The sequence below is a fragment of the Paroedura picta genome, chromosome 1 (assembly GCF_049243985.1).
Source record: "Paroedura picta isolate Pp20150507F chromosome 1, Ppicta_v3.0, whole genome shotgun sequence".
Lineage (NCBI taxonomy): Eukaryota > Metazoa > Chordata > Lepidosauria > Squamata > Gekkonidae > Paroedura > Paroedura picta.
This window is the reverse complement of record NC_135369.1, coordinates 194,687,530-194,703,185: the sequence shown is the minus strand read 5'-3', so window position 1 is coordinate 194,703,185 and position 15,656 is coordinate 194,687,530. Positions and strand designations below refer to the sequence as shown.

General features: G+C 47.1%; 1 protein-coding gene across 4 annotated transcripts in view; it reads right to left on the bottom strand.

Annotated features, from left to right (window-relative positions):
• UGP2 (UDP-glucose pyrophosphorylase 2) overlaps nt 1-15,656 on the bottom strand; it is a 52,747-nt gene that overhangs the window by 15,107 nt on the left and 21,984 nt on the right. For all 4 annotated transcript variants that reach the window (XM_077315633.1, XM_077315616.1, XM_077315626.1 and 1 more), the window contains exon 4: nt 3,959-4,144. In XM_077315633.1, the coding sequence (XP_077171748.1) occupies nt 3,959-4,144 (186 nt within the window). The remainder of the gene's footprint in view (nt 1-3,958; nt 4,145-15,656) is intronic.

Below are 15,656 nucleotides of genomic sequence, written 5' to 3'. Positions count from 1 at the left end.
CAAGACGCACAAATTTGTGGGAATGAGAAATACCAAAACTAACACGTCTATCGGTTTCAACTGGGTTCTTTAGAACTCTTCAAATTAAAAGAATCTGAACACCAGATAAACACTTAAAGAGTTAATATAATAAGTAAATAATAATTCATAACGTTGTTCTGCTTAATATTTATTTATTTAGATTTCTATATCACCCTTCCATACGGCTCTGGGTGGTTTACATTAAATGTTGTAGAATATGATAACAATGCAATATATAAAATTACACACAAATAGAAGCTTATGCTCCTTTGAGAACTAGAATGGCAGAATTGTGCAAGTGTCAACCCACAAAACAAGGAAACTGGAATTCAAAGCCCCACTCTGCCATGCAACAGTCACGTACACAAAATACACGTGGACCAGCCAGGGCTGAGCAACAGAGAAGACCCTCAGAGGAGGAGGGAGCATGTGTGTCCAGCCCAGAGCCAGCAGCAGCTGACCAGCAGGGAAAGGAGGTGCAGGCAGGCCCAAATTGGCAGACAAGAGATCACCTCCATCCTCCAGCTCTAATTCAGCAAGCAAAAGCAGGCTACCCCCCCCCCCCCAGAAGGCTGAGAATGGATTTACAAGCTAGGCATCAAAGTGCATGTCTCCTGGCTTGACACTAGCTGCTTGTTGATAGTGAAGATGAGTCTTTGCAGGACTACATTGAGGCCAGTGGCATCTTTAAGACCAACAGAGTTTTATTCAAGGTATAAACAGTCATGTACACCTGTGTGCACACACAGGAAGCTTGTACCTGTTGGGTCTTCAGGGTACCAAAGGACTTAAACTTTATTCTGCTGCTTCAGACCAACACCCATCAGAATCTGTCTTTGCAGGACTGTTCCTGAGAAGCTGGCTGTGCAGCTATGAAGTCTCCCAGGAGACACTTCTGGGCAGGGATGCAATGCCTACTTCAGACGCTGCTTTGATTAATTTCTGGAAACCTGACCTCAGACTGAATGACATTGAACTTCTGAAGCAGGGGTAGTCAAACTGCGGCCCTCCAGATGTCCATGGACTACAATTCCCAGGAGCCCCCTGCCAGCATTCGCTGGCAGGGGGCTCCTGGGAATTGTAGTCCATGGACATCTGGAGGGCCGCAGTTTGACTACCCCTGTTCTGAAGCTTCCTCTGGCCTAGTTATTTTTGGAAAGCAAAGAAAACCCCTGTAACCTGACTCCAGAAGCCAGCAGGCAGGGACAAGACCCTTAGCACTGGCTGCTGGTAACAGCCTCAAGGAGACAGACCAAACCCCCCCCCCCCCCCCCCGCTGCATGACTATTTCTTTACTTCCTTTGTCTCATGGCAGCCTTCTCGGAGTTGCTAAGTGCTGACACGCTGTGTTTGTGCAATATGGGGAGCTTCTTTGGGGGGGAGGGGGCTGAATGTGACAAAAACAAAGAACATCTTATTTGCGCTGCTTGAAGTGGGCTGTTTTCATCTTTCCCTCTTCCCTGCAGTCACATGTGAGCACTGAACGGGCCATCTCGGGGGCTGGAGAAAAGCTGTGCAAGCAGAGTTTGTGTGACGCAGGAGGCTGCAGCAAAGAGGCAAGAGTGGCTGAAATCCCCCTCCTGTCTCTTGCCCACCAGAGGGCTCCTGGGCTCCAGGACGAGATGCGCAAACAATTAAGAACAGGGGGGTTAATTATGGACTCCTGGGCATGGCCAGTCCCATGGGCTGTGCTGTGCTTCATCCTAAAGGGTGCAACTGTCAAGATCCTGTTACCTGTCTTTGTCATGATGTTTTAGTATTCCATATTCCGTGTTGCATTGAACTGCTTGGAGGTGTTTCCTTTAAGCTTGTTTGTAGTGCTCCTAGCGATGTGTCCTTTTTAGGTAATCGATGTACACTTTGGTTCAATTATCCATCATGCTTGACCAAAGTACTGGGCCTGAGCTTTTGGTACCTACTGGGAGATGTTTTAGGAACTTGGTTTTCTTAACTTTCCAACCAGGAGGTGTATGGTAAATTCCCTAAGCAACTCTTCTGAGTCTCCTGGTTATCTCCTGCCTTGGACAGCTGGGACCTCGGCCTTGGTATGTCTTGGCCTATCTTTTGCAGCCTTGTGCAGTGTGAATGCTGAGTTGTGGCACCTGGCATTTTGTGTGCCAAAGGGCACCTGAGAGGGTGGGCTTGGAGGCAGTCCTATGGGTAGGCCGTTTCAGCAAAGAACCTCATGCGCTTGTTTTGCTAGTTCCTTCAACAAAGAGATCTCTTCAACCACAAGTCTTCTGACTGTGGAAGTCGACTGGTCATTGACAGCAACAAACTGGATTGGGAAGAGAACCATGAGTTTGCCAGGCAGGGCACTGATTAACAGAGACAGTAAATAGTTCAGAATAACCTTCAGATGCCCTCGAAGCAAACATATACAGTCTTTGCTCACTACTAATAATGGAAGCAATTTGTTTGAATAGGGTGGCTTCCTAGTTAGTAAGAGGAACTGTACTTTGTATGAATGGGAAGCCAAACCTTAGGCTTTTCAGTGAGCACAGGGGGCTATGGCAGGAATGGGGGGGGGGGGGCACGCAGGACAGGAAAAGAATTCTTTCACTGGTGTAGAACAGCTTGTTCTTAGCACAATCACAAGTTCAAGTACCACCGGCACTAGAATCCTGGCATCATGCAGTTCACAAATGCCAAGCTTCTTCCACTACATTTCCTCTGTTGGCAGAAAAGGGAGCAAGAAACAGTTCTGCCAGATTCTCCCAAGAATCATAGAGAAACCCCAGGGTCATCTAGTCCAACCCCCTGCACAATACAGGAACTCACAACTACCTGCCTGCCCACACTGACCCCAATTTCATGCCCAAGTGATTTCCCCCCCCCCCCCCACCAAAGATCTCCAGAATCCAGCCTGGCCTGGAGGAAATTCACCTCCCATCCCTCAGTGTCAATTAGTAATTCCCTGGATATGCAAGGAAGGGCCACAAGAGGCAAACACGGGCACTTCCCTTCCCTAGGCCCTGCAGCCATTCCTTAGCATGCTGTGATTTGCCAACACTGGTTTTGCAGGGGCCATAAGGGCTCTGAGAAGGGGATGATCCAGCTTCAAAGGAGCTTGTAGGATCCAACACACTGGATTAAGTTTAATACATTTACTTCCTTCTTGTTACTTCCTTCTGTTTACCAGTTTGTTTCCAGGTCAAGTTCAAGGTTTTGGTATTGACCTTTAAGGATATACGCAGCCTGGATCCTGCCTGTGGGACCGCTCGGTTGCTTATGCCCCCCGCAGGGCTCTTCACTCGGGGGGTATAAACCTACTGGTAGACCTGGGCCCTCGGGACACTTGCCTGGCCTCGACCCGGGCCAGGGCCTTTTCGGTCTTGGCCCCAACCTGGTCGAATGAGGTCCCAGAAGAGCTAAGAGCCCTGCTGGAGTTATCAGCTTTCTGCGGGGCTAGCAAGATGGAGCTCTTCCACCAGGCATATGGTTGAGGCCAGGGCAGGGTCCCAATATTCAATTCGAGCTGGGATCCCCCCCTGCCCACCTTGCTATTTTGTTATTGTGCACTGACTGATCTGGCTTCTCACTCTCTAGAGCAAGTCCAGTAAGTCAACAAGGAAATTGGCCCCCTGGCTGGACGAGGAGTTGAGCAGCTAGTGGTTTTTCGCCTGCCGCCTTTTAGCAGAAATAGTATGTAATTAAGGGAATTATGGGGGTTTTATTGTGTTTTAGCTTTTTATTATTGTAAGCCGTAGTGAGCCCAATTGGGAACGGTGATATAGAAATCTAAGTATAAATAAATAAAGTAAATAAATTGTAGCAACAGACTTATTTTACTCTTTGAGCCTTTGGGAGGATTCATGAAACTGTACAGCACAAAAAGCACTCAAAGCCCTTCTCCTCTATCATTTTAGTATTTCTGCATAATGCACAAGCTCCATAAAATCCTCTGGCAGAGAGAGGACCCAAGCAGGTTACTCACCTCAATCTGCTGAACCGTCAGATCCAGGAAGGTGTTTTCATTCCGCACCCCAATAAGGCTTTTGGGGCCTTTACATCCCATGCTGGTGCCCAACCCCCCATTGAGTTTCACGACAACAAGCTTGTTTAAAAACGAAGCAATGTTATCAGGTAGTCCTCTCGCTTTGATCTTATCATACGGCTGAATCTGTAAGGAAGGAAGAAGTTTCAATAATTAGTCTTAAATTATGGATGTTAGTATATTCCAGCAGAAGAAAAAAGTTAAAGATTTTCAATACTGCAACAATAATTTAAAGCTTTCTCTATGATTTCCCTGTTCCAAGAAGTGATGTTTGCTTTACTGGAATGCTTCTCAAGAGGCATTAATTTTGGAAAGGAGAAGGAGGTGCCTTGGAGTCACAACTGACTCATTAATAAAATTTCCAAAATAGAAATACTAATTCATTAGATGTACCTCTCTCGAGTTCTTTAACTGCTCATTGCAGTCTAAGCTACGAGCCCAGGGCCTCCTCCCTTTCCCTCCATGCAGATCGGCTGCCTTTTCAATGCACCTAGATCCACAACAACAAAGTCTTTATTGGAATATGTATAAAAGGTACAATATAACGGAACAATTTACAAAAGATCCCACTGCAACATGAACAAGAGCAAGCTCGGTGTCGTGGTTAGGAGCACGGACTTCTAATGTGGAGAACCGGGTTTGATTCTGCGCTCCCCCACAGGCAGCCAGCTGTGTGACCTTGGGTTCGCCACGGCACTGATAAAGCTGTTCTGACCGAGCAGTGATATCAGGGCTCTCTCAGCCTCACTCACCCCACAAGGTGTCTGCTGTGGGGAGAGGAAAGGGAAGGTGATTGGAAGCCACTTTATGACATCTTAGGGTAGAGAAAAGAGGCATATAAGAACCAACTCTTCTTCTTCAGTGATATCAGGACTTTCTCAGTCTCCCCTCCCTCACAGGGTGTCTGTGGTGGGGAGAGGAAAGGGAAGGCGACTGTAAGCTGCTTTGAGCCTCCTTCGGGTGGAGAAAAGCGGCATATAAGAACCAACTCGTCTTCTCCTTCAGTAATCTCAGGGCTCTCTCAGCCTCACCCACCTCTCAGGGTGTCTGTGGTGGGGAGAGGAAAGGGAAGGTGATTTGTAAGCTGCTTTGAGACTCCTTCGGGTAGAGAAAAGCCGCATCTAAGAACCAATTCTCTTTCTTTAAAGTCAACAAGAGCTTTTCTTTATACTTTAGAATGAGACAGGGAACATTCACGTTCACCACCTGTCCTTGCAACTTGTAAAAACTCTGCAACTGATTCAGTGAAGTCAGAATTCTGGGACATCAGAAGAAACAGTACCTTAATTTCATCAGATTGCTGTTCTTTTTTGGCAACAAAGGAGAAACATAATCTATCCAGTGGCTTAATTGAGTATAAGAAGATAAAAAAGTCTCTTATGTCATTTATTTAGACTTTGACTCTGCCAAAACGGTCTCTAGATTCATTTGTTTTCTGTTTTCAGTTTGGCTTTCGTCAGTGGCAATGAGTCCGTCCTTGTTAATGTTTAAATATAATGAGGCAAATGCTCCTGTATAATGGAGAGTCACGGCTATGAGCCTTCATTCCATCGAGGAGCTTGTCCACTTTTTTCGTGCAGTTCTTTTTTTGCAGAGCAGTGGGTTTAGGAATTTAGCTCAGAGAGTGAACTAAAATGGACAAGGGGGGAAAATGTGCCATTGATTCTGTGCAGCATTGTCCACAAGGACAAAGCCAAGCTGAAAATGGGATTTAAAAATTCTCCCATATCACACAGCAGAAGGCAGAGCATTAGTTCTAGCTAACATAAAAGCCCTTCGTTGTGATGGGATAATTAGACGTAAAAGTGTTCACCCAGCGACTGAGAACTTGGTGCGATCCCCAAGCTCACTGGGGAGCAGCTATTTCTGACTTTACTGCTAAGTTCTTGCAGTTCAATGCTTGGCAGTCTGCGTTTTATTAAATCAAACGCAGACTTTTCAGATTTATTTATTCGTTTAATTTATATACCGTCCCTCACTGTGCTGGTTTTGGGCGGTGTACATGGAACAATAGAACAAGAGTGTATACAGGAACATTTACAACAACATGAACCAGGAGCATCACAATCAAGCGTCAATCAGGTTTAGGAACAATGTATGGGAGGGGGGGGCTTCTGTAGCAAATCAGGAGGGATCAGCAACAGGTGAAAAGTAGCTCTAGGCTAGGGACACGGGGAGTGCCAAAGTTGCCTGGCAAAGAGATCAGCTTGCAGGGAGGCCCCATCACCAGCCTCAGCCAAAAGCCTGTGGAAGAGCTCTGTTTTGCAGGACCTGCAGAATGGTCTGAGCTCTCACGGGGCCTTCATTCCATCGGGGAGCTTGTCCCACCAAGCTGGGGCCAGATGTGAAAAGGCTCTGGCTGAGGCCAGGTGAACTTACGGGGGCCAGGGATCACGGTCTGTTGGAACGGACGGAGCAGTTGCTCTTCAGGGACTACAACCAGTCTCTGGCTGGTTTCTAAGCACAGGGCTGCATAAGGGACACCGTTTGGGATCCCAAGAATTTTGTGGAGGAAAACAGATTGGGGTTTTTCAACAGCTTGGTTAGAAGCGTTAGTCCAAATTGGGATGCCGTATAGCAGCTGGGCACTTCGTTTTACGTTGAAAGCATTGAGGGCTCCCGGCACATATCGATTCCCTCTGGTGTAAGAAAAAGGTGCCATTGCCAGGGAGCTAAGTTGGCAGAACTTGACTGTGCATTGCCTACGTGCAGCCCCATTTTCATTATGGGGGGAATGTATTCCCAAATACTGCCTCTCTGAGTACGCCTCATGAAGGGTGTTGCACTTTACAAGTTCCACCTTGCTGGCTGTCCCTGACCACAGGGAAGCGCTACTGGCCTTGAGCAGACCTGACTCCAGCTTGGTGGAATGATTTGCCAGCCGAGACTCCGGCCCTATTGGAGCTGACCGTCTGCAAGGGCTTGGAGGGTGGCACTCTTGCGCCAGGCTTATGGTTGAAGCCAATCTGATGCCCAAATGAGCATCAGTCGGGGCCTTTCCCCTCTCTTCCCCCCCTCCAGCATTGGAAAATGGCCAGAACAGGATTAACGGAGCACTCGATTGGGGGGGGGGGGTTAGCTGAAATTTGAATTAATTAGTATGAAATTGTTTTAGATTTATTTGTATACCAGGAGCCCAGCCCATTGCATTCAAGAATACACTGGGTGCTAGACTGAGGGTGGGTGGGGGTGGAAGAACTCCGTGGAGAGCCTCCCCCTCCCCCCAGGCCTTGGAAAGGCTGCAGGCAGCTCTTAGGGAACTCGCCAGCAGAGGCAGCTCTCACGCGGCATGGATCTGCAGCCTCCGAGCCCCACAGGGTAGTGGATGGAGGAGGGGGTGGTCAGGGGTGGGGGATGGAAGGCGATTGGCTGGCTGCTCGACAGACAGGCAAGCCAGTTGGAGGAGGAAGCACTCAGGGGCGGGACAGCCACCCTGTGTGAAGCGCTGAGTGGCACTTAAGCCGTGAGACACGCTCGTCTTCCAAGGCCTTATCAGAAATATTAAGTGAAACAGGCGCTTTTGTTGTTGTTAGCCTGTTCCCAGGAATGCGGCAGCCCAAAAATCTAATCTAATCTAAATAATAAATCATGCCCCTAAAAGACTCTGTCCACATGGTTGTCAAGTCCCGGACATGCTATTACGCCCAAGGAACTCTAATTCAGTCTTACTTGATGGATTTAAACCCAAATTTAATTCTAAGTCCCTTATCATTTGATCAGTGCTTTCAGAAAAGGATCCTGTTAAGCCTGCCAGGGCCGCTGACGCTCTTGGGAACAAGCTCCAAATAAATAACCACCATTTGTTAACGAGAAACGTATTTGCTTTCTTTGGATTGTGAGTTTGTATGCCAATAAAGGTTCCTGAGTCTGAGTCTGAATAATAAATAAGAATAAAACAAAGCTTTTAACTTGGTCAGTGGTTTGCATGCTTTTTCAAAGACCACAATGTTTGACTTCTTGAAGTTTGGTGCCCGTCTGTTTACTTCACAAAAGTCCAGGAAAGGCAGCAGTAAGTGTTTTAGGCCAGTTCATGAGTGGGACAACACTACAGCATCAACTGCATATACGAGTAGTCGGTTGGGGCAAGGTCATTCACAAAAAGATTGACGAGGCTGATCCAGGGCCTCGGGACCAAGCCCTATGCAGAAAGGCTGAGAGACTTGGGAAGGATCAGCCTGGAGAAGAGGAGGTTGAGAAGGGACATGACTGCTGTCTTTAAGCATTTGAAGGAAGGCACTTGGAGGAAGGCAACGAACAAAAATTAAGAACTTAAACAAAAAACACCTGGACACAGTTGGAAACAACTGTAATAACAAATGACTTTATTCCCCTTTCACTCCAATAGAAAAATTACCCATCAACTTTGGATAGTTTATCCTGGATGCTTGAGGCTGATCCTGCACTGAGCAGGGGGTGGGACTAGATGGCCTGCATGGCCCCTTCCCACTCTAGGATTCTAGGAGTCTAGTTCAGCAGTGGGATGGGCTGCCTCAGGAGGTGGGGAGCTCCCCCTCACTGGCCGTCTTGAAGCAGCGGCTGGACAGATCCTTCTCCTGGATGCTTGAGGTACATCCTGCATTGAGCAGGGGGTGGGACTAGATGGCCTGCATGGCCCCTTCCCACTCTAGGATTCTAGGAGTCTAGTTCAGCAGTGGGATGGGCTGCCTCAGGAGGTGGGGAGCTCCCCCTCACTGGCCGTCTTGAAGCAGCGGCTGGACAGAAACTGATCCTGGATGCTTGAGGCTGATCCTGCATTGAGCAGGGGGTGGGCCTTGATGGCCTGTACGGCTCCTTCCAACTCCGTGGTTCTATGAATAAGAATGGACTCCGTATACAGCCTTGTTTTACTCCTCTATTTATTAGGATTTTAGGTATTAAACTTCCAAGTGGGGTACTTTGACTCAACAACTGGTAGACAAATAGTTTCCTTATGAGATATATGAGCCTTTTATCTACCTCCATCTTCAGCAGTTTGTCCCAAAGAAGGTCCCATTAAGGTCTAGAAAATCTGCAAATAGCTCAGGACCATCTTTCCTACTACATTTATTAACAAAGTGGGCAAGAATAACACAATGATTGAGAGTGCTCAGGGCTTAAGATCCTGTCCATTCATGAGGTGAGTTTATTTGATAGAAAACTGACATATAGCTTCCCAACAAGAGAAAGGAGACTTTTTCTCCAGGGAGGCCTATCTCGTCCATGTGGAGTTCAGGGGTAATTCTAGATCTTCCCCCTGGATGCTGGCCAACTTAGGCCTAGCAACAGCCTCTGAATGATTTGACATCTCCCAACTTCTGTGACTCAGCTAGGTTTGGCTCCTTGCAGCCATCCTATGAAAGCCAGTGGGATACAGCAGTTAGAGCTTCAAAGTAGAGTCTGAGAGACCCGGGTGGGAATCCCCATGGGGTGATTTTGGACCAGTCACATACTTTATTTATATTTATATACCACCCTCCTAGCCTAATCTGCCTCACAGGGCTGTGCAGATAAAAAGGAGAGAAGAAGAATAGAAGGTGTTTCGGTCCCCATTGTGGAGGGGTAAAGTGAATAAGTAGCTGAAGACGGAAAGTCAATAAAAGGTAGTTTGGTGCATGGCTGAGGAGAGGAGGAGGCAGCGGAAAGGTGGGGAGGGGGCTTGCTAGAGGGACAGAAAGAGGAAACATTGTGGGGGCGGGGACAATGAGGCAATATCCACAAGGCCTTCAGGGTTCCCCGTCATGGAAGTGGGTCTGGCCCTGTGCCAACACCACCAAACTGGAACACAGTTTTCCTAGCAAAAGGCTGCCGGGGGGGGAGGTGTCTTAAGACGGGGGGCAGATAAAGGTAGGTTGGCTGCCTGTTGGGAAAGAGAGAGCATTAACAACTCCAAGTTAGGATGGGGATGGTGGAGTTTGAGGAAGGGAGAGTAGGCCGTAGACTCCTCCCTCCAAAGCAGCCATTTTCTCCATGGCTACTGGGTTTGCCAATTTCTAGGTGGGAGCTGGAGGTCACCTGGAATTACACCTGCTCTTCAGATGTCAGAGGTCATCAGTTTCCCTGCGGTAAATGGCTGCTTTGGAGGGCAGACTCTATGGCACTGTACTCTGCTGAAGTCATTTCCCCCCCCCCCCAAATCTTGCCTCCTAGATCTCTAGAAATCCCCCAACCTGGAGCTGGCAGCCCTAGAAAAATCCAGGAAAAACCAGGAAAGGGAAGTTGATATGTCCTTTTATCCCAGTAAGAAGACGGGAGGGGTGTTATAAAGAAGGTTTGTAATGTATGCAAAGGTAGAATGTATATTGTAATCAGCTTGGCTGAAGCAGAGGGGACATGCTTGGGGGTAGAAAATCTGCATCTGTTGTGAGATAAAAACCCTCTGTCTCTATTCAGCTTGGGGGCGTGGGGGGGGGTCCACTGTTCAGCACTTAAGTGTCGCAATCTTGTGTTGCAAGTTCCCTTGCGACATTTTTTGAGGACTGCCATTCTTGCATCAGCAATGGAATGACCTGGGAGATGAAAGTGTTCTGCAAGTTTTTGAGTGTTGCAGTTTTTAATATCAGATTTATAGCCATTAATTATTTTCCACGGGGACTGACCTGTCTGTCAGATGTAAAGCGTGGAAGGGCACTTGAGCTACTTCACAGTTCAAACTGCTGGTTAAAGTCTTTGGTCCATGCTCTTGGGCAGGGGTAGGCAAACTGCTGGCAGGGGCTCATGGGAATTGTAGTCCATGGACATCTGGAGGGCTGCAGTTTGACTACCCCTGCTCTTGGGCCACAAGATTTAAAAAGGTAACCTGCTGCCATGTGGGTCTATTCCGGTGTCTTCATTAGCTACACCATCAGAGGTGAGGGGTGGCAAGCTGGGACAGACCTCCTGGGACAGACCCACCTACTCTAAAACTTCTCCCATGTTTATCATCTGGTGCCTGGTCTATTTAACTTCAGCTGCCGGGCAAAACCTCTTTTGTTCCTCCAAGCATCTGGTCAATGGTGTTTATTTTACACTGCTGTAAAGTTGGCTTTATTGACTGTGCTGCATGAACTCTGCTTCTAGCTCAAAGACAGAATAATATTCCTTTTGGCAGATGTATTCCCTCTTGTAACCATAACAGTTGCTAAGTTAATTTCTTTATCCATAAATATTAGGAAAAGGCTTGTTACTAGTATGGCTGAGGAATCCTCACTGTAGCCCATGCTGACTTCTTTCATTTTATTTTATACAGTTCACGTTAGAGGAACCTTCTAGTTGTGTTTTAGAACTTTTAACTGATTTCATTTTCATTATGTATTGTGGACAAAGTGAGACCGTGGCTATTTGTTACCTAGTGTGATGTCTATTTTATGCTTTTGTATGTTTGGCTGTTACGGTTTCCACTTCAACAATAAACTATTGATCGACGGTGCTCCATGCTGGCTATATTGTCATGTTGCCGTTTAAGGTTTTAAAAATTGCGTAATTTTAATAAATGATTTCATGTGAATTCTACTTAGAATCTGCCTCACAAGTCATTGGCTAAGGCACAGGGCAGAAGTTACAAAGCATAAACTCACATCACCCGCCCTCAACATACATTCATTCATTCATTCATTCATTCATTCATTCATTCATTCATTCATTCATTCATTCATTCATTCATTCACATCACTGTATTTTCCTTGGAAGCAAGCAGGCAGAAGTCTTCCTCCAAAACCTTTAATCTCACACCCTAATCCAGGTCTCCCAATTTTCAGGGACAATTTGGACGGTCTCCTGCCTTGATTATTCTGCACTTTCTTCCACAGGGCAGAGTTAAACTATAGCATTTTAAAAATTACAGCATTCATTCATTCATTCATTCATTCATTCACACACATGCACCCATGCAGCTGTAATAGTTATAATGATGACATGATACATGTGCTCCGGAAGTCCCAGAGGCATTTGTTAAATTTTATGGCACAACTTTTTGGCATTTAGGTATTAACCTTTTAAATAGTCTACATTCTCTTCCAAGACTCAAGGCAGGTTTAAAAATCTTCAAAGCTACAACAGAATAAATAATTATGTAGAACATTTCATCAAACATTAAACCTACAACAATAGACCCTGCACAAAAATGCTCTCCTGGAAGCCTTTGTGACAGCATTGTGGGGCTTCTCCTGACCTCATTCCACTATATAGGGACCCCACAGAGGGGTAGAGCCAGCTGCTGATCTTACCCAGAGCCCAGTTCATCAGATGTGTGGGACTGACCTCTGGGTCATAAAAGGTGATGGGACAATAACGACACAAGAGAATACACGTTGAATCATGCCAGTGGCCCATCCAGTCACAGTAGCCGAAAGCCAGGGGCCATCAGAAGGTCCATCAGCAGGGCCAGAGCTCCAGATGCCCTCTCACTGTACAGTCCACCCCTCCAAGCACACAGAACATCACTGCCCCAGACATAGGGTAGTCAACCTGTTGTCCTCCAGATGTCCATGGACTAGAATTCCCATGAGCCCCTTCCCTTTCCTCTCCCCACAACAGACACCCTGTGAGGGAGGTGAGGCTTACAGAGCTCTGAGATTCTTGCTCGGTCAGAACAGTTTTATCAGTGCTGTGATGAGCCCAAGGTCAGCCAGCTGGCTGCATGTGGGGGAGGAGCGGGGAATCAAGACCCAGCTCGCCAGATTACAAGCCAGTACTCCCAACCACCAGACCAAGCCGGCTCTAGATACACACAGATTAGGTACACGTTGCAGTTCCCACAGTTTTGGCACAACTATCAAGTTCCAGGAAGCAGACGTCACATACTTTATTTTAAAAGTAGATCAGCGTCATTTTGCAAGCAGGAAGGGATTTACTCACTCCTTCTCCATAAACTGTGCTTATCTTAGTGAGGCAATTTACGCCATATAAGAGCAAAAAAGGTTTGTCCAAGGAGGAGCAAGACCACAGAAAGTATTCAGTTCCGTCAGCAATTTACCAGGAACTTAAAGTCTGCTGAAAGCGGTGTAACTATTTACAACTACGAGGGTGTTGGGTGTCTGATAAGATGAGCCACGTGGGAAGGAAAGGAAAAAAGAGACAAACTGATTGTGTAAATGGATGGTTTATATGAGAACCCATTAAAAGCCAGCTTGGTGTCTTGGTTAAGAGTGGTGGCCTCCAGTCTGGAGAACCGTCTTAATTCCCCACTCCTCTAGTCTTAATTCCCCACTCCTCCCCAGGCAGCCAGCTGGGTGACCTTGGGCAAGTCACAGTCCTATTAGAGCTGTTCTCACAGAGCTCTCTGAGCCCCACCTACTTTATTAATTTATATCCTGACCCTCCTGGCATTGTCTCACAGGGTGTTGTGGGGAGAGGAAAGGAAGGTGATTGTAAGCCCCTTAGACACTCTGGGTAGCGAAAAGTAGGGTACAAAGCTAAGACTTCTTCTAATATCTAATAGAGGCTATTTGCTGGTCACAGTGTTCATGTGTCTTTGTCCATTTCTATGGAGATGAATATGAAACAAAATCCATTTTACCCTGCAAAGATTTACAAAATAATATTAATAAAATGCCTTAAAATCTTTTCTGAAAGTCTGACTGCCTAAGTTGGAGGTGCATCAAAAAACTTTCCGGTGTCCTGTGACAGAAACAAATAGAGACTGGGGCACACAGTCCCTTTGAAGATTCTGGGGTCCACCCCTACTGACTCAGCCACCACCAAGGAGTCACAATTTGAGGAACATGGCGGGATTTGAATGTGGAGCAGAGAAATAAGCAAAGAGACAGAAACCTGAGAATAAGGAGAAAAAGTAAGGTAATTAGAGCCATGTTTCCTATACTTTTTGAACCTGAGTCAGAACAGGCTCTTAACTGGGAAATACAGAGGGATTGGAGATACTGCATGAAATTTCTGGGCTTCCAAGGTAACTGATTTTGTAAACACACACAACTAATGACAAAAGCCTATGCCTCCTACCCATTGGACCAGGGCTTTACCACTGCCTAAGTAGCGAAGGCCCAGATACAAAATGGATTTTAAAATATCCAGCACAGAATGCACTCGTGCCCAACAAGCAGCACTGATTTTTAATGGAAAATACATTTTTAATGGAAAATAAAGTGAAATGAAAAAGGGGTGGGGGGCTCTAGGAATTCTTCTGAAGGTAAGAAAAAGCTGAAAAGACACGGGGAGAAGATGGAAGACACAAATGGGAACAAATTCATCATTACAAATTCATTCATACAATTTATCATTACAAATTCATTCACACTGCTAAATCTCATTTATGTCGAGGCAGAAGAAAAAGAATCTATTTGGAAGCAACACCCAAAGAAAGGGCAAGGGTAGTCACAAAGAGTAAAGATCATGTTCAGGGGTGGGGTGGGCTACATAAATGACGACATCTGCTAATGGCCAACATCTAGGGCAGTGGTCCCCAACCACCGGCCGCAAAGGCCTCGGCTCCCTCTCCCTGCCCCCCCCCACAGCGAGAAACTCGCCAGGCCGTGAGCAAATTGGCCACCAAAGCAGCTGATTAGCTTGCAGCCCGGCAAGCTCCTTTCTGCAGGAGGAGGGGGAGAGGGAAGCGCAGCCACCAGCACACCAGTGGTGCAAACGCACATGCATGGCAGGTCTACGCATGCGCATTTGCACCCAGTGGGGCTGCAAACACGCATGCGCGGCATGTTTATGGCCCCACCAGGAGCAAAATGCGCATGCACGGCAGGTCCGTGCATGTGCGGGCCCCCGGATCGCCCTCCCCCCATACCGGTCCGCAACCCAAAAAAGGGCCACTGCTCTAGGGCACTTAACAGCATCACTCCTGTAAGAATTAGTGATGGTAATGCTCTTCAGGGACCAAATCCGGAGAGGCAGTCCCTCAAGTATGCAGGGCCCAGACTGTGGGGCCTTAAAAAGAAGAACTGGTTCTTATATGCCACTTTTCTCTATCAGAACGAGTCTCAAGATGGTTTACAATCCTTTTGTAAACCCTTTCCTCTCCCCACAACAGACACCCTGTGAGGTAGGTGGAGATGGGAGAGCCCTGAGATTATTGCTCTCTATGAGAATAGCACTAGCAGGACTGTGACTAGCCCAACATCTCCCAACTGGCTGCATGTCGAAGAGTAGGAAATCGTACCCGGTTCTCTAGGTTAGAAGCCGTGGCTCTTAACTACTACACCAAGCTGGCTCTCAAGGTTAATCCCAACACCTTGAATATGATCTGGAACTCCGCTGGGAACCAATGCAGCCGCTGGAGGGCAGATCAAATATGAGCCCTCCACGGGATCCTTATAAGGTCCCAAGCAGCAGCATTTTGCACTAGTTTTAATTTCTGGGTTAAGGACAAGGGTGGTCCTGCATAGAACCTGTTAGAGTATTCCAATCTGTTGGTGACCGTTGCATGGATCACTGTGGCTAGTTCTTCCGGGCCCAGGCAGGGTCCTCGTGACGTCATCTGGCTTAGATGTCAGACTACCTGGTGAGCTATATTTGTGATGTGTGCCTCCATTGGAAGGGAGGTGTCAAAGGTCACTCCCAGATTTGTTAATGTGTTAAGTTGTTAATAGTCAAGGCTGGGTGGAATGAGCTGCCAACCAGAATCTGATCCCTGACGAAGCTGTCAAAGTTCTGCAGGGGAGATGCACTTCCTGCCCCCGCCCTTACTTTCCCAGCCACAGCACCTCCCTCTGTGGGATTC